This window comes from Bombina bombina, chromosome 3, assembly GCF_027579735.1.
Source record: "Bombina bombina isolate aBomBom1 chromosome 3, aBomBom1.pri, whole genome shotgun sequence".
In the NCBI taxonomy this organism is placed as follows: domain Eukaryota; kingdom Metazoa; phylum Chordata; class Amphibia; order Anura; family Bombinatoridae; genus Bombina; species Bombina bombina.
This window is the reverse complement of record NC_069501.1, coordinates 352,787,220-352,804,413: the sequence shown is the minus strand read 5'-3', so window position 1 is coordinate 352,804,413 and position 17,194 is coordinate 352,787,220. Positions and strand designations below refer to the sequence as shown.

Here is a 17,194-nt window from a genome sequence, read left to right as displayed (position 1 = left end):
ATAAGCTCACCAGTATGTCAACGCGTTTCGGTCCTTGACAGACCTTTTTCAAGACTAGTCTTTTTAAAGGATAATTTACTAGTACAATTAGTAGTGGTCCCAGCCTATTCAGCTCTAAGCGCTCACTAACTCATACCCAAACATTTGTCTACTTGTTGTCCATCATCTGTTAGTGAGCTTTAGGCTCCACCTTTGCACTCGTTTTACAGCTGCTACCAAGACAGCATGAAGGGGCGGCCCCCAATCCGGGACCGGATCTAGTAGGGGGCAGACTTTCTCTTTGTCCAGGCTTGGATAAGAGACGTTCAGGATCCCACCCTGGACACTAGAAATCGTGTCTCAAGGGTATCAGTTGGAGTTCAAAAATTCCTTCCCCAGAAGAAGGTTTCTTCTTTCACGATTATCTGTCGACCAGATAAAAAGAGAGGCGTTCTTACGCTGTGTAAGAGATTTCTCCTTCATGGGAGTAATATGCCCTGTTCCAATTCAGGGACAGGGGTTTTATTCAAATCTCTTTGTAGTTCCCAAAAAAGAGGGAACGTTTCGACCCATTTTAGATCTCAAAAGTCTAAACAAGTTTCTCAGAGTTCCATCCTTCAAGATGGAAACTATTCGGACCATTCTTCCATTGATCCAGGAGAGTCAATATATGACTACCGTGGATCTAAAGGATGCATATCTTCATATCCCTATCCACAGAGATCATCACAAGTTCCTGAGGTTTGCCTTCCTGGACAAACATTTTCAGTTCATGGCCTTTCCTTTTGGTCTGGCCACGGCACCCAGAATTTTCACAAAGGTTCTGGGGTCTCTGCTGGCGGTTATAAGACCACGGGGCATTGCTGTGGCGCCTTATCTGGACGATATTCTGATCCAGGCATCGTCCTATCAGCTAGCAAAGTCCTATACCGACATTGTTCTGTCCTTTCTAAGGACTCACGGGTGGAAGGTGAATCCACAGACAAGGGTTCCTTTCCTGGGAACTCTAATCGACTCTCTATCCATGAAGATCTTTTTGACGGAAGTCAGAAAGTTAAAGATTCTGAATACATGCCGATCCCTTCAGTCCAATCCTCGGCCGTCAATGGATCAGTGCATGGAGGTAATTGGCTTAATGTTGGCCGCAATTCCGTTTGCATGTTTTCATCTCAGACCTCTACAACTGAACATGCTCAGACAGTGGAATGGAGATTATGCAACTGTGTCTCCTCAAATAGATCTAGTTCAGGAGACAAGGGACTCTCTTCTGTGGTGGTTGTCGCTGGATCATCTGTCCCAGGGGAAATGCTTCCTCAGACCCTCATGGGAGATAGTGACAATGGATGCCAGTCTGATAGGATGGGGAGCAGTCTGGAATTCCTTGAAAGCTCTAGGTGTATGGACTCGATCGGAGTCTCTACTTTCCATCAACATTCTGGAGTTGAGAGCAATATTCAATGAGCTTCAGACTTGGCCTCAGTTGGCTTCGACCAAATTCATCAGATTCCAGTCTGACAACATCACGACTGTAGCTTACATCAATCATCAGGGAGGAACAAGGAGTTCCTTAGCGATGACAAAAGTAACCAGGATAATTCAGTGGGCGGAGACTCACACTTCTGTCAGCAATCCACATCCCAGGAGTGGACAATTGGGAGGCGGATTTTTTGAGCAGACAGACGTTTCATCCGGGAGAATGGGAACTCTATCCGGAAGTATTTGCCAGCCTGATTCTAAGATGGGGCAGGCCGGAGCTGGATCTTATGGCGTCTTGTCAGAATGCCAAGCTCCCGAGATATGGATCCAGGTCCAGGAATCCTGAGGCCGAACTGATAGATGCCTTGGCAGTGCCTTGGTCATTCAACCTAGCTTATGTGTTCCCTCCATTTGCTCTCCTTCCCCGGGTGATTGCTCGAGTCAAACAGGAGAGGGTCTCAGTGATTCTCATCGCTCCTGCATGGCCTCACAGGACTCCTGCATGGCCTCACAGGTATGCCGATCTGGTGGACATGTCATCTCTGCCACCGTGGAAGCTTCCATTGAGACAGGACCTTCTCATTCAGGGACCCTTCCAGCATCCGAATCTAATTTCTCTGCAGCTGACTGCTTGGAGATTAAACGCTTGATTTTATCTAAGCGAGGGTTCTCTGATTCGGTCATTGATACCTTGATTCAGGCTCGTAAGCCTGTTACTAGAAAGATTTACCATAAGATATGGCGTAAATATCTTTATTGGTGTGAATCCAAGAGCTACTCATGGAGTAGGGTTAGGATTCCCAGGATTTTGTCTTTTATCCAAGAAGGATTGGAGAAACGGTTGTCGGCAAGTTCCTTTTAAAGGGACACTAAACCCAAATTTTTTCTTTTGTGATTTAGAAAGAGCATATAATTTTAAGCAACTTTCTAATTTACTCCTATTATCAAATGTTCTTTATTCTCTTGGTATCTTTGTTTGAAATGCAAGAATGTAAGATTAGATGCCGGCCCATTTTTGGTGAACAACCTTGGTTGTCCTTGCTGATTGGTGGATAAATTAATCCACCAATCAAAAACTGCTTTCCAGAGTTCTGAACCAAGAAAAAAGCTTAGATGCCTTCTTTTTCATATAAAGATAGCAAGAGAACGAAGAAAAATTGATAATAGGAGTAAATTAGAAAGTTACTTAAAATGGCATGCTCTATCTATCTGAATCACAAAATAAATTTTTTGGGTTCAGTGTCCCTTTAAGGGACAGATTTCTGCTTTGTCTATTTTGTTACACAAGCGTCTGGCAGATGTTCCAGATGTTCAATCTTTTTGTCAGGCTCTGACTAGAATCCTCCTTGGAGTTTGAATTTAGTTCTTAATGTTCTTCAAGGGGTTCCGTTTGAACCTATGCATTCCATAGATATTAAGTTGTTATCTGGAAAGTTTTATTTTTGGTTGCTATTTCTTCTGCTCGCAGAGTTTCTGAGCTTTCGGCATTACAATGTGATTCTCCTTATCTTATTTTCCATGCAGATAAGGTAGTGTTGCGTACCAAACCTGGTTTTCTTCCCAAGGTTGTTTCAAATAAAAATATTAATCAGGAAATTGTTGTTCCTTCCTTGTGTCCTAACCCTTCTTCTAAGAAGGAGCGACTGTTACATAATTTGGACGTGGTCTGTGCCTTGAAGTTTTGCTTACAGGCGACTAAGGAGTTTCGTCAATCTTCTTCCCTGTTCGTTTGTTTTTCTGGGAAGCGTAGGGGTCAGAAAGCTACGGCTACCTCTCTTTCTTTTTGGCTGAAGAGTATCATTCGTTTTGCATATGAGACTGCTGGACAGCAGCCTCCTGAACGTATTACGACTCATTCCACTAGGGCTGTGGCTTCCTCATGGGCATTTAAACATGATGCTTCTGTGGAACAGATTTGCAAAGCTGCGACTTGGTCTTCTCTTCACACTTTTTCAAAATGTTACAAATTTGATACATTTGCCTCATCCGAGGCTGTTTTTGTGAGGAACGTTCTTCGAGCAGTGGTGCCTTCCGTTTAGGTTCCCTGTCTTGTCCCTCCCTTTCATCCGTGTCCTATAGCTTTGGTATTGTATCCCACAAGTAAGGATGAAATCCGTGGATTTATCGTATCTTGTAAAAGAAAAGGGAAATTTTTCTTACCTGATAAATTTGTTTCTTTTACGATATGATGAGTCCACGGCCCTCCCTGTTGTTATGAGACAGGTCTTTGTTTGTTAAACTTCAGTCACCTCTGCTCCTTAGCTTTTCCTTTCTCTTCCTAACTTCGGTCGATTCACTGGGTTTGGAGGAAAGGGAGAAGCTATTTATGCAGCTCTGATGTGGAGCTCTTTGCCTCCTTCTGCTGACCAGGAGGCGATATCCCACAAGTAAGGATGAAATCCGTGCACTCATCGTATCTTGTAAAAGAAACAAATTTATCAGTAAGAATACATTTCCCTTTTCTGCTGTGTGACACTTTGAAGACAGACAGAGTAGACCATGTTGGCTCATTATTATTTTGTTACTTGGAATCCTATGGTGAGAAATTAAATTCACTGTTTTGATATAGCAGCACACTAAATTCAAATTTAGGGAGCAGTTTTAAATTATCATAGTCGTAAGTGCACTTTATGTTGCGAGTGGGAGAGTATTTTTTTGTGATAATTGTTCATGAAAACAAAATCTGATTCTGCATATCCTAATTCCTAATGTCATAGCTTAATTTATGACATAAGTTAATAAGTCCATAATAAATATATATATATATATATATATATATATATATATATATATATATATATATATATATATATATATATATATATATATATGTATGTATGTATGTGTGTGTGTATATATATATATATATATATATATATATATATATATATATATATATATATATATATAAACTATGCCAAATATGGTATCTGCGTCTATCCTTATGCATTAATTTATTAACAACTCACCTTCCAGCTGCAATACATTATTCTCAGCAAAAGATAAAAACTTGTATACATGCATCAACTACACACCATAATTTACCCCTTACCACCTGAATCCCCTACCAAACTTAATATTAAACCTCTCTCACAACACTAACTTTACCAGCCCCCACTAAGAGAATCCCTTATACCACTAACACCAGCTATTCAAACTGCTGGAAGCACTAACTGTAGAATTAGTTAGTAGACAACTTTATTACTTTGTCAGTGTTTTAGTATTGACAAAATATTGGTATAATCATCTTAGTTTTCTTCAAAAATGGAAAGAGTCCACAGCTGCATTCATTACTTTTGGGAATTTAGAACCTGGCCACCAGGAGGAGGCAAAGACACCCCAGCCAAAGGCTTAAATACCTCTCCCCCTTCCCTCATCCCCCAGTCATTCTTTGCCTTTCATCCCAGGAGGTTGGCAGAGAAGTGTCAGAAGTTTTCGATAGTCTCTTATGGAGGGTAGTACTCTTCAGCATGGGACTGGAGTTTTCAGTAGTCCTGTCAGCCTCTCAGTGAGAGCATGGATGAAAGTTAGAGTTCAGAGATGCAGGGAGAGTCTTTCTGCAAAACCATCCCGACTCATATTAGCAGCTCCACAAGCAATCCGCATTGACGAGTTTCGCTGCCTGCTTTTTTCTCTCAAGTCCATGGCGGAGACAATGCTTCTATCTGTCTATCTTCGGACGAAGCAGGTTTTGTTTTTGGGTAGTGTTGCAGGCCTGGTGCCCTCAGAATGGGCCGCCTTTTGTACCCTCCCGTTTTCCATTTAGTGTCATCTATAGCTTGGGTATTGTTTTCCCAAAAGTAATCAATGCAGCTGGTTACTCTTTCCATTTATGAAGAAAAACATAAATTATGCTTACCTGATAATTTTCTTTTCTTCAGATGGAAAGAGTCCACAGCTCCCTGCCCGTGTTTTTTTTTCTGTGGGGCGTCAGTTATTTTTATTCTTCTGGAACCTTTCCACCCTGATATTTCTTCTACTGTTCCTTGTTCCTCGGCAGAATGGCTGGGGGATGAGGGAAGTGGAGAGGTATTTAAGCCTTTGCCTGGGGTGTCTTTGCCTCTTCCTGATGGCCAGGTTCTGAATTCCCAAAAGTAATGAATGCAGCTGTGGACTCTTTCCATCTGAAGAAAAGAAAATTATCAGGTAAGCCTTATTTATGATTTTATATATATATTTTGTGTGTGTGTATGTGTGTATATGTGTGTGTGTGTGTATATATATATATATATATATATATATATATATATATATATATATATATATATATATATATATATATATATATATATATATATATATATATATATATATATTCATTTATAAATAATTGGATGTTTGGATAAGCAATTTCATTTTGATCTATCAAATAACTGAAGGACACAGTAATATTTCAGTAGTGAAATGAGGTTTATTGGATTAACAGAAAATGTGCAATATGCATCAGAACGAAATTAGACAGGTGCATAAATTTGGGCACCCCAACAGAAATATTGCATCAATATTTAGTAGAACCTCCTTTAGCAGAAATAACAGCCTCTAGACGCTTCCTATAGCTTGTAATGAGTGTCTGGATGAAGGTATTTTGGACCATTCCTCCTTGCAAAACATCTCCAGTTCAGTTAGTTTTGATGGTTGCCGAGCATGGACAGCCCACTTCAAATCAACCCACAGATTTTCAATGATATTCAGGTCTGGGACCTGGGATGGCCATTCCAGAACATTGTATTTTTTCCTCTGCATAAATGTCAGAGTAGATTTTGAACAGTGTTTTGGGTCGTTGTCTTGTTTAAATATCCAGCTCCGGCGTCACTTCAACTTTGTGACTGAGTCCTCAACATTATTCTCAAGTATCTGCTGATATTGAGTGGAATCCATGTGACCCTCAACTTTAACAAGATTCCCAGTACCGTCACTGGCCACACAGCCCCACAGCATGATGGAACATCCACCAAATTTGACTGTGGCTAGCAAGTGTTTGTCTTGGAACGCTGTGTTCTTTTGCCGCCATGCATAACGCCCCTTGTTATGACCAAATAACTCTCTTTGTTTCATCAGTGCACAGCACCTTCTTCCAAAATGAAGTTGGCTTGTCAAAATGTGTGTTTGCATACCTCAAGCAACTCTGTTTGTGGCGTGCATGCAGAAAAGGCTTCATCCGCAACACTCTCCCATATGCTGAATTGTTGAATGATGCACAGTGACACCATCTGCAGCAAGATGATATTGTAGGTCTTTGGAGGTGGTCTGTGGGCTGTTTTTGACCGTTCTCACCATCCTTTGCCTCTCCGATATTTTACTTCTGGCCTTAACAAGAACTGTGCCTGTGGTCTTCCATTTCCTCACTATGTTCCTCACAGTGGACACTGACAGCTTAAATCTCTGCTATAGCTTTTTGTAGCCTTCCCTTTAACCATAATGTTGATTAATCTTTGTTTTCAGGTCATTTGAGAGTTGTTTTGAGGCCCCCATGTTGCCACTCTTCAGAGGAGAGTCAAAGAGAACAACTTGCAATTGGCCACCTTAAATACCTTTTCTCATGATTGGATGCACCTGTCTATGAAGTTCAAGGCCTAATGGGCTCACCAAACCTATTGTGTGTTCTAATTAATCAGTGCTAGGTAGTTACAGGTATTCAAATCAACAAAATGACAAGGGTGCCCAAATTTATGCACCTGTCTAATTTCGTTTTGTTGCATATTGCACATTTTCTGTTAATCCAATAAACCTAATTTCACTACTGAAATATTACTGTGTCCTTCAGTTATTTGATAGATCAAAATAAAATTGCTGATCCAAACACCCAATTAATTATAAATGAAAATCATGGAAATTGTCAGGGGTGCCCAAACTTTTGCATAGCATATGACTGTATATGTGTGTGTGTATATATATATATAAAAATTATGGAATAAAACAAGTTGATAAAAATCATGGACAGTAATCGTGATGCATCGTGGAATCGAGTTGTTGCCAGGACAAACGGAATCGAATCGTGAGACCAGTGAAGATGTGCACCCCTAGTAACTGTAGCATAAGTATGCAGCCTACAGCAATATTCCTCATATATAACTAACCTACAAAATAACACATACCCCATTCCTGATTCATACCTAATGGGACTTTTGTTTTCAATTTGTATATAAAAAAAAAAGTGCTTTCCAATTCATGATCGTAAAATTGTCACCTCCTCTTGGCGGGATCTTGACTAAATCAATCACTTTCATTTTAAATTTGTGTATGTTTGTGAGATGAATATCATGCAAATGTTTCTCAACAGCTGAATTTTTATTAAAGTTTTTTACATATCTTATGTGTTCCCTACTGATTGCAAATGTAATGTCCCCCTTAAGATTAAGTCTGATTTGTAGCATGATGTTTAGAATTGTGATTGGAAGATGTCTCTTTTAAATCCTGATGTTTTGGGTTTGTTGATCATCTATAACTAAGTGCTCTGTAGTAGCGCAAAACTCTTAAGATCATGCTCTCCACTTGGTGCATGTTTTTAAATTCTATAATAAAGTCTTATGTTTTATCATCGGTTGTCCGGCTGCGGCTTCTGTTCTTGGATTGCCAGACTCATCGGTTGGTCCGCCGCTCTGAGCCAGCAGCATGTAGCATCAGTTTTTGTATACGATTCCCTTTTTTCCTTTCAACGGCTACACATGCATGCTGGAGTCTTTGGCGGCGTCTACTCTGCTATAAATAGAAAATAACATGCTATGTAAATCATATTAAACCACATGGCATTGAACAGAACCCATACAAAATACATTACATGGCATACAAAATTGTTCTGTATAACATACACTGTATTGTGTGTTAAAGTAATATAATGATAAATGCTATAATTACTCGTATTATTGATGCTACTGTAATATCATGCAATACTACTTTATATTATACACTCTACAGGGATTGTAAATATGCTGTTATAACAAATAATATATACCAAGTTTATCTACTTGTTATTGCTACTATTACTATATCACAAAGTGTTTATACAACATTTTGGACTATATATTATTATTATTATTATACTTTGTAAAGCGCCAACAAATTCAGCAGCGCTGTCCCTGGGTACAAAAGATAAAAGTACAACAATAAAATATTTTTAAGAGACAGGACAAAATTTATCAAACAAATACAGGGGGAATTGAGGGCCCTGTTCCAGTGGGAACTTACAATGTAAAATGGTAGAAGGTTGAGAGACAGGATGTGGGGGCTGCAAGGGCTAGAATGATGTTAGTACAGTGTTAGATGAGGACAATTATTAGGTAAGTGGTATTTATTTGTTACTGAGTTGGGTGGTAGGCTTCCTTGAACAAAAATGTTTTTATGGAGCGTTTAAAGAAGGACAGATTAGGGGAAAGTTGGACAGCGTGAGGAAGTGCATTCCAGTGGGTTGGTCCTGCACAAGAGAAGTCCTGCACTCTGGCATGGGAGGAGGTGATGGTAGAAGATGCAAGAAGCAGGTTATTTTTGGACCTTAGGAGGTGGGATGGGAGTATATTTTGTTGATTAGTAAAGACAGGTAAGGGTTGCTTAGTGTTGTCAGTGCTCAGAAAAGGAGGAATTTTGGAGATATTGAGTAGGTGGTTGTGGCAGGATGAAGAGGGCAATTAGATGTGAGTATGAAGGACAGATTGGAGTCAAATGTAACTCTGAGGTAGCGGACTTGGGGAGATAGTGGTGCCGCCAACAGTGATAGAAAAGTCAGAAATTGTGTAGAGCTTGAGGGTGGATTAGAAGGAGCTCAGACTTGGACATGTTAATCTTTAGGTGGTGGGAGGCCATCCAGGAAGAAATGCCAGATAAGCTCTCACTGACATGAGAAAGGAGAGAGAGCAGGAATGGAGAGGTAGATCTGAGTATCATCAGCATAGAGAGCGATATTTGGTTAGGTGGTCAAACACTGTTTTTTTCAGAGGTTTTTAAGCTAGTGATATTGGAGGGTAGTTTGCATGAGAATTAGGGTCGAAGGATAGTTTTTTGAGAAAGGGGGTGACCTTTGCATGTTTGAAAGAAGATGGGAATAAACCGGTAGAAGGGGATAGGTTAAAGATGTGACTAAGAGCTGGAGTGAGAGTGGAAGACAAAGAAGGTATTAAGAAAATATGGAACCCAATTCATTCTCAGTGGCTGGGGGAAGATGCAGAGAGTGGCAGAGGGAGTGATCGGGGTTGGAAATGGAAAATTACAGGCTTGTGTTGGAATGTTGCTTTAGATGGTATGCGTTTAGTTCAAAAAGTAGTCTGTTAGGTCTTGAGCATTAAAGGCAGATGAAGGGGGTGGTGCAGATGGTTAGAGGAGAGAGTTAAAAGTAGTCATTTAGGATTTGAGGAGTGAGTAGATATGAGTAGAGAAGTAGGTTTGCTTGGCTAAATGAAGGGCAAATCTGTAAGAATGAACTTATAGTGGATGAAATCAGGTTCAGAGCGAGATTTCCTTCTGGCACGTTCAGCAGTGTAGGAGCATTTTTGCAGGTATCGCGTTTGCTGAGAGTGCCAAGGCTGAAACTGACGACATGGGGTTTTAGTCTGTGTTCTGCTGTTTATAGCAGTGAGATCTAACTTCTAATGATTTGATTCCAGAAATCTAGTTTAAGGCAGACTAGCTACACAGGAGTTTCACATTTGCACATAAAACCTGGAGCAGGGTGAACAAATGTCAGGGAATGCACACTGAAGTTATACAGGAAAGCAGATAAAAGATTACAAGATTTCACAGTTTAAAGCAGGGGTCGACAAATTTGTTTAAAATTTAGGAGCAAGTAAGAATATTTGGGAGCCAAGCATATTTTTAGGAGCCAGACAGTGGTATTTGTAAATAGATCTACGGAGGATAACCAAAAAAATGCTAGGAGCCAGTGACTGCCTGGCTCCTGTGTTTGTCAAGCCTTGGTTTAAAGGGACATGGATATGCAGCCAGGGTAAAAATGGAAGCAGAAGAAAAGCATACCGAAATATTACAGTTTAAAGGCACATGGACACGCAGCCAAGGTAGAAATGGAAGCAGAAGAAATGCATACCTGTAGAGAGATGAGGTAGAGTTAGAACAATGGCTGTCTTCATGCTTCATGTTGTTAGAAGGGCATTCTGGATGAGATCATTGTAGATATAACTCCACTTGTAACACAGAGCAACTTCTAAAATACAGGACCCACAGAAGCAGGGCTCAGAGAGCCTGTGTTCTGCTGTTTATACCAGTGAGATCTAACTACTCATATTATACACACTGTATGTAGTACAGTAATAATATACTAAATAAGCTAAATGACATTGCATATTACTCTGTACATAGCCTGTTTTACGCAGCTTTCACATTAACCAGTAAGTAAGAGATAATCGTAGTTTTGTGTGTTTAGAATTTACTCAAAAATATTCAAGGGACACATCACAAAGTTTTGTGTTTTTAAAGGGACAGTCTACACCAGAATTTTTATTGTTTAAAAAGATAGATAATCCCTTTATTACCCATTCCCCAGTTTTAACCAACACAGTTATATTAATATACCATACTTTTTACCTCTGTGATTACCTTGTATCTAAGCCTTTGCAGACTGCCCCCTTATTTTAGTTCTTTTGACAGACTTGCATTTTAACTAAATCAGTGCTGACTCCTAGGTAGCTCCACGTGCATGAGCACAATGTTATCTATATGGCACACATGACCTAACGTTCTATAGCTGTGAAAAATGTCAAAATGCATTCAGATAAGAGACGGCCTTCAAGGGTTAAGAAATTAACATATGACCTACCTAGGTTTAGCTTTCAACTAAGAATACCTAGACAGCAAAGCAAAATTTATGATAAAAGTAAATTGGAAAGTTGTTTAAAATTACATGCCCTATCTGAATCATGAAAGTTTATTTTTGACTAGACTGTCCCTTTAAGATTTTAAAATCATTTGGTTAACTTATGGTATTCCTTTTTGTTCTCGAATACAAATTAGTGGTCTCAAAGTACCAGCCCTAAAGGTAGTTTCATCTGGCCCTTCCTTGTTTATTGGATAAATCATTAATTTGTGCTGATCAAATTTTTTTTTTTTAGGGGTTCTAAGAGGTATAACAAGTTGATGTTCTACATAGGCACTCACAAGATAAATATAAATAACAAGCATGCATTGTCCAGTGCTTGCACTGCTTGTATAAATGCACTTTATTACACTTATACAATTATACCGTCACTTGGCATTCACCAGATAACTATAGACAACGGTTTGTCTTTTTTAGGCTACAGCTCCCAACATGCACTACTACTTTGGTAAATGTCACTTCCCGTTCCTAGTATATCCAGTTTAAGATCACTCTGTTCAAGCGGCCCCCATGGGTGAAAGGGCACTTGGCCAGTGGCCCTGAGATACACTGAGCTTGATACCCCTAGTCTAAATAATCTATATTAATCTCACGTTATATGTTATCTACCAGTAGAGTTTCATGTTACTGTATGATTTATATTTGATACAGTGAATTAAATTAGTAAATGAGAGCTAGTCTGCTTTGTATTCTGCTCCTTAAGGTGTATGGATTTGATATCTTGTTTCAGACTGAGAAATTACTATGCATGTGTTACCTATTTTAGTATCTGGATAATTCCTTTGTAAGAATAAATGATGAACAAAAGAATCAAATGAATGCTATATTTTCATATGAATTTAGAAGTAATAAACCTTTTAAGAAGTTTGTTTTATTCCAGGCCTTTCACTGTATCTAAATTTAATTAGCCTTTTTGTTTAGGCACACTCAGACAAATTGAATCTGTTTTCTTTTTGCAATTTATATGCAAGCAGTAGCACATCACATGCACCTCTAACCTATAGTTTAGTTAACTACAGAAAATATATTAAAGGGACATGAAACCCCAAATTTTTCTTTCATGATTTAGACAGAGAATACAATTTTAAACAACCTTCCAATTTACTTCAATTATTTAATTTGCTTCCTTCTCTTGTTATCCTTTGCTGAAAGATTTATATAGGAAAGCTCAGAAGTAGCAAAGAACCTAGCTGCTGATTGGTTGCTGCATATATATACTGATTGTTGGTTCACCCATGTGTTCAATCAGCAACCAGTATTTCATTGCTGCTCATTCAAAAAAGCATACCAAGTGAACAACGAAAAGTTGATAATAGGAGTAAATTAGCAAATTGTTTAAAATTGCATGCTCTATCTGAATCATGAATGAAAAAAATTGGGTTTCATATCCCTTAAAGTTAAAAAAATAGAGAAAGTAAAGTGAATTCATAGAGACACCATACAAACTTAAAGGGACATGTTGCCCATATACTAAATCACCTGAAAGTGATGCAGCTTATCTGTAAAAAGCTGACTAGAAAATTTCATATGAACTTCTCTGTTTAAGTGAAATGAAGATATTTTACCTCAAAATGTCTTTATCTCACCAGAGTAAGTGCTCTGTTAGCAGTTATGTTTCAGCTTCTGTCATCTGCATGGTGGGAAAAAACAAACTGCATCATCAGAGTTCAAACTTTGGGCCCCATGAGTGGGTCTGAAATGCTACTTAGCCTTTCCTCCACCTAAAGTGTGTCAGTTAAATCATCTCAATCTATTCGGCATGATTGAGCAGGGCGCAGCACTGCACAAGCAGTCAATTGGGCAAAGTTTAATACAGGCAGCATGTGCTGCCCATTCGCCACATTTTCAGACAGACAGGTACCTGGAAACAAACCTTGTTCGCCCGGCTTTTAATAAATTGGGCCCTAAAAATCAGATATACAGCATCACTTTCAAGTTATTTATAATGTAAGGTAACATTTAATATTCAAATAAGTAACATTTTATTAATATTTTTTTTTTACAAATGCAGGCTGCCAAGAAGTTATCTTTAGTTCAAGGATTAAAGTAAAAAAAAACAAAAAACTATAAAGTGAAAAATATATTACTAGAAATAATATATTTATAGAATATTATTGAAAAAGTTTAGTTAAATATAAGCTGATTGAACAAACATATGTTTTATATATATATGTGTGTATATATATATATATATATATACACATACATACAGTACTGTGCAAAAGTCTTAGGCCACCATTAGATTTGTTGTCTTAGCAATGGTATAATGGCCATATATAATTACTTCTGTCTCTTTATTAGAATACAACTAGAAAATGCAGGATTTTTGTATGCAATATTAAGTGGCAAGTATTTAATGTGACCTCCCCTTACACTTGAGCAATAGCAGGAACCTGGCTTTTGTAAAAAATAAATGGAATGGAACCCTAAATAATGTAATTGCTAACAGCTGTATTTGTCCTAATATTTCATGTCAAAATGACTGCTGTGAAAAAGGTCTATTACACCAGGTTTGTGCAAGACATGCTTGAGCATTACATACACATATGGTATGAGTTAATTAATTGGAAGCTTGCTATTAAGACTATCAATCACATCATTCCATTCAAAATGTTAAAGATTACAGAATTTGACAGATAAAATCATACTTTTGCATCAGCAAGGCCACTCTCAAATGGAAATCGGAAAAGAAAAATGGTAAACTCAAGATGTGCTATTCTAACTGTTATAAAGAAATTTGAAGAATCAGGAGAGGTCAAGGACAAAAAAGGACTGGCAAGGCCAAGAATACTTTCAAAATCTGATGAGAAGTTTCTCAGAGTTTCTTCTTTAAAAGACCCGAAGAAGTCCCGCAAGGACCTGGCTCATCATCTGGCAGCTTCATTGCGATGCCAAGTTGACCCTTCTACAGTCTGAAGAGAAGCTTGATCAGGAATGGTAGCAGCCAAGAAACCACCTTTTTTGGAAGGGGAACAGGGTGAAAATTCTAAAATGTGTTAAAGCTCACAAAGATTGGAATGAAGATCAGTAGAAAAGAGTATTATGGGATTGGTAGGGAATTATAAAACACTGTAGTATGGTTATTATAAAAAAGTCAATTAGATTTTCCTTTTTCAGTAAATTTATCATAAAATTTATCAAGTTGATATCAGGAAATATATATTCAAATGGTTAATTTTTAAAGTAATGTAGTTCTGATGTAAATATAAGTACATGTGATTAGATACATGGGATATATGGTTTGGGCAATGCATAGGTTATTGAAATAGAAATGACGTATATAGGTTTGCTGAATGGTAAACTCATTATGTATAAGATTTTCGATGCCATTTTTGTAAGACCGATATGTCTTGCTTACTTGTTTACAGAGTTAAAGGCCTAAAATATGATTTATGTATACAATTTCATATGTTATTATATTGTACTACGGTAATTTTCAATAAAAAGAAACATAAAAAAAAAAAGAAAAGTATTATGGAGTGACAAATCCAAGTTTTCAATTTGTGGGTCTAATTGTTGACAATATGTGAAAAGAAGAGTTGGAGAGAGATGGAAGAATAAGCACTTGCGACCTTTAGTGAAACATGGTGGAGGGTCTCCTGGTTTGGGGCTGCATTTCTGCCAGTGGTGTTGGAGATATTGTCCAAATTGATGGGATCATGAATGCTGAAAAGTACAGACAGGTTTTAATTCATCATGCCATTCCTTCTGGAAAGTGCCTGATTGGGAATGGTTTTATTCTTCAGCATGATAACGATACCAAGCACACTGCTAATGCAGTGAAATCATATGTGGAGAGAAAAACAGCTGATAAACACTGACAGTCATATACTGGCTTCCACAGAGTCCAGAACTGAATATTATAGAGGCAATATGGGATCACCTGGACAGAGAAAGAAATAAACGACAACCTAAAGAAGAACTCTGGGAAGTGCTGAGAGAAGCCTGGTATAATATACTAGAAAATTACTTCAGAAAACGTCAGAACAGTCTCCCCAAAAGAGTTCAAGATGTGCTTAGTGCCCAGGGAGATAACACAAAATACTGACTTTTTTTTTGCCTGAAGAAGCCATTTTATTATTATATATTTTGTGAACAAATTTTCTCTTTGTATCTTAATAAAGAGACTGAGAAAAATATTGATTGTCTTTAAAACTTTACTAAAACAACAAAGCTGGTGGTGGCCTAAGACTTTTGCACAGTACTGTGTGTGTATATATATAATTTTCCCGTCTGCGCACAGCAAATCACGCGCGGGCAGGAGCTGTCAATCTCCCCGGTCGGACGAGACTGGGGAGATTTTAAACTCACCACCTAAGAGTTGGCGAAAGGACTGCGGGTTCTCTTGTGAGAACCTGCAGTCGTAGGCAGACGAAGGGGTTAATGAATTGACCCCATTGTACCGAAATACCATCAGAAATATGTAGAAATATCTATTTATGAATAAATAGACCATATTCTGCTATGTGAAGAACATTGAAATGTGAAATATTAACATTTTCATGTCGGGTTAGTGCACTTGATTCTGATTTGCATGAGTAGGGTGTTAGGTACGTTAAAGCAATCACAATATTCTAACTTCAGCTTTTTACTCTTGTCTGGTTAGCACACAAGCGAAAACAGTTTACTTTCAACTTGTAATACATGCACTACCCGATGCGGGCAAAAAGCTTACTTCTAGCGGAGTTAACACTAAAGCAGGAGTGTTAAATACTGCTTCACTCGTAATCTGGCCCTTAATAGTTAGTGGTAATTTTTATGTAGCATAAACATCACACTTTTTTAGCTTACAATGTCGTATTTGTTATGATTGTCTCTTAAACTTTTGTATTTACATGTGCAGTATGGATGAAAGAATTTCCCAGGTTTTAGTTTTATTAATTTTGTTCTTCTGTGTTGCTAAGAGATGGTAATGTAACATCATTCAAATTACTTCCATTCATAGATTTTAATAATTGGTGCCACCTAGTAAAACCATGGCAACCTAAAAATGTTTGGTTAGTTAAATATGTCCAAGATGTCTTCCCCCAAGCTAATTATTATATATTTATTAAAGAAGGAAGTATATCAGATGGTTAGAACAAAGCGTGAAATATAGTAGAAAGACATTTTAAGTAGATCATATATCAACATCCATGTCTAAACAGTGTGTAATAGTGAATTCCAGCCTTTTTGCCTTGAGACACCACTGGCCACTTTCAAAATTTTCTTTGAAACCCCTTATGAGTCTGTTATGTCTGTGTTACCCTAAGGAATGAATTAGTGGAATGTACTGTACTGTTGCTGTGAACACAAGTATAAATGTAAGCAATGTTACACCATATGTATTGCTTTCACAATGGAGAATGCTAAGTATTACAATGATAGAAATACTAAATCCTTATCTGGGGACTGTGACAACCCAGTGTGTGCCAACACAGTAGGTGAGAATCACTGGTGGTTTATAAGATTTAGGATATATTCTATGGTTAGTTGTATTCAATTATGAACTATGTCTTTCCTGTCCCACAGTGTTCTGCCTTTTGTAATTTTACAATAGATTGGATTCTTATAGATCAGAATTGCTACTTATTTAGTTTATTTATGCAGAATTAATATTGTATTTATTTTTCTTTTAGAATCAGAGGTTTATACATTTGGCCTTGGTCAATTTGGCCAACTTGGACGTGGAACATTCATTTTTGAAGCTCCCCTGCCTAAAGCAGTAGATGCTCTGAAGAAACATAAAATCCGATCTGTTGCTTGTGGGGAAAACCACACTGCTGTAATTACAGGTAGGAAGATAAAATATGCTTAGTACGATAGGTTCTCTTAATCAAGAAACAGTATTGTATAAACTCTGTAATCAAGTTCTTTATTTAACAAAATGTTGCAGTGACTTTGGGATATTTAGGATAGTTTTCTTCTGTTTTGTAACTGTTG

The 17,194-nt window shown here is 37.9% G+C and overlaps 1 protein-coding gene across 2 annotated transcripts in view; it reads left to right on the top strand.

Annotated features, from left to right (window-relative positions):
- Positions 1-17,194, top strand: part of RPGR (retinitis pigmentosa GTPase regulator) — a 295,048-nt gene that overhangs the window by 15,563 nt on the left and 262,291 nt on the right. For both annotated transcript variants that reach the window (XM_053706468.1, XM_053706467.1), the window contains exon 8: positions 16,891-17,046. In XM_053706468.1, the coding sequence (XP_053562443.1) occupies positions 16,891-17,046 (156 nt within the window). The remainder of the gene's footprint in view (positions 1-16,890; positions 17,047-17,194) is intronic.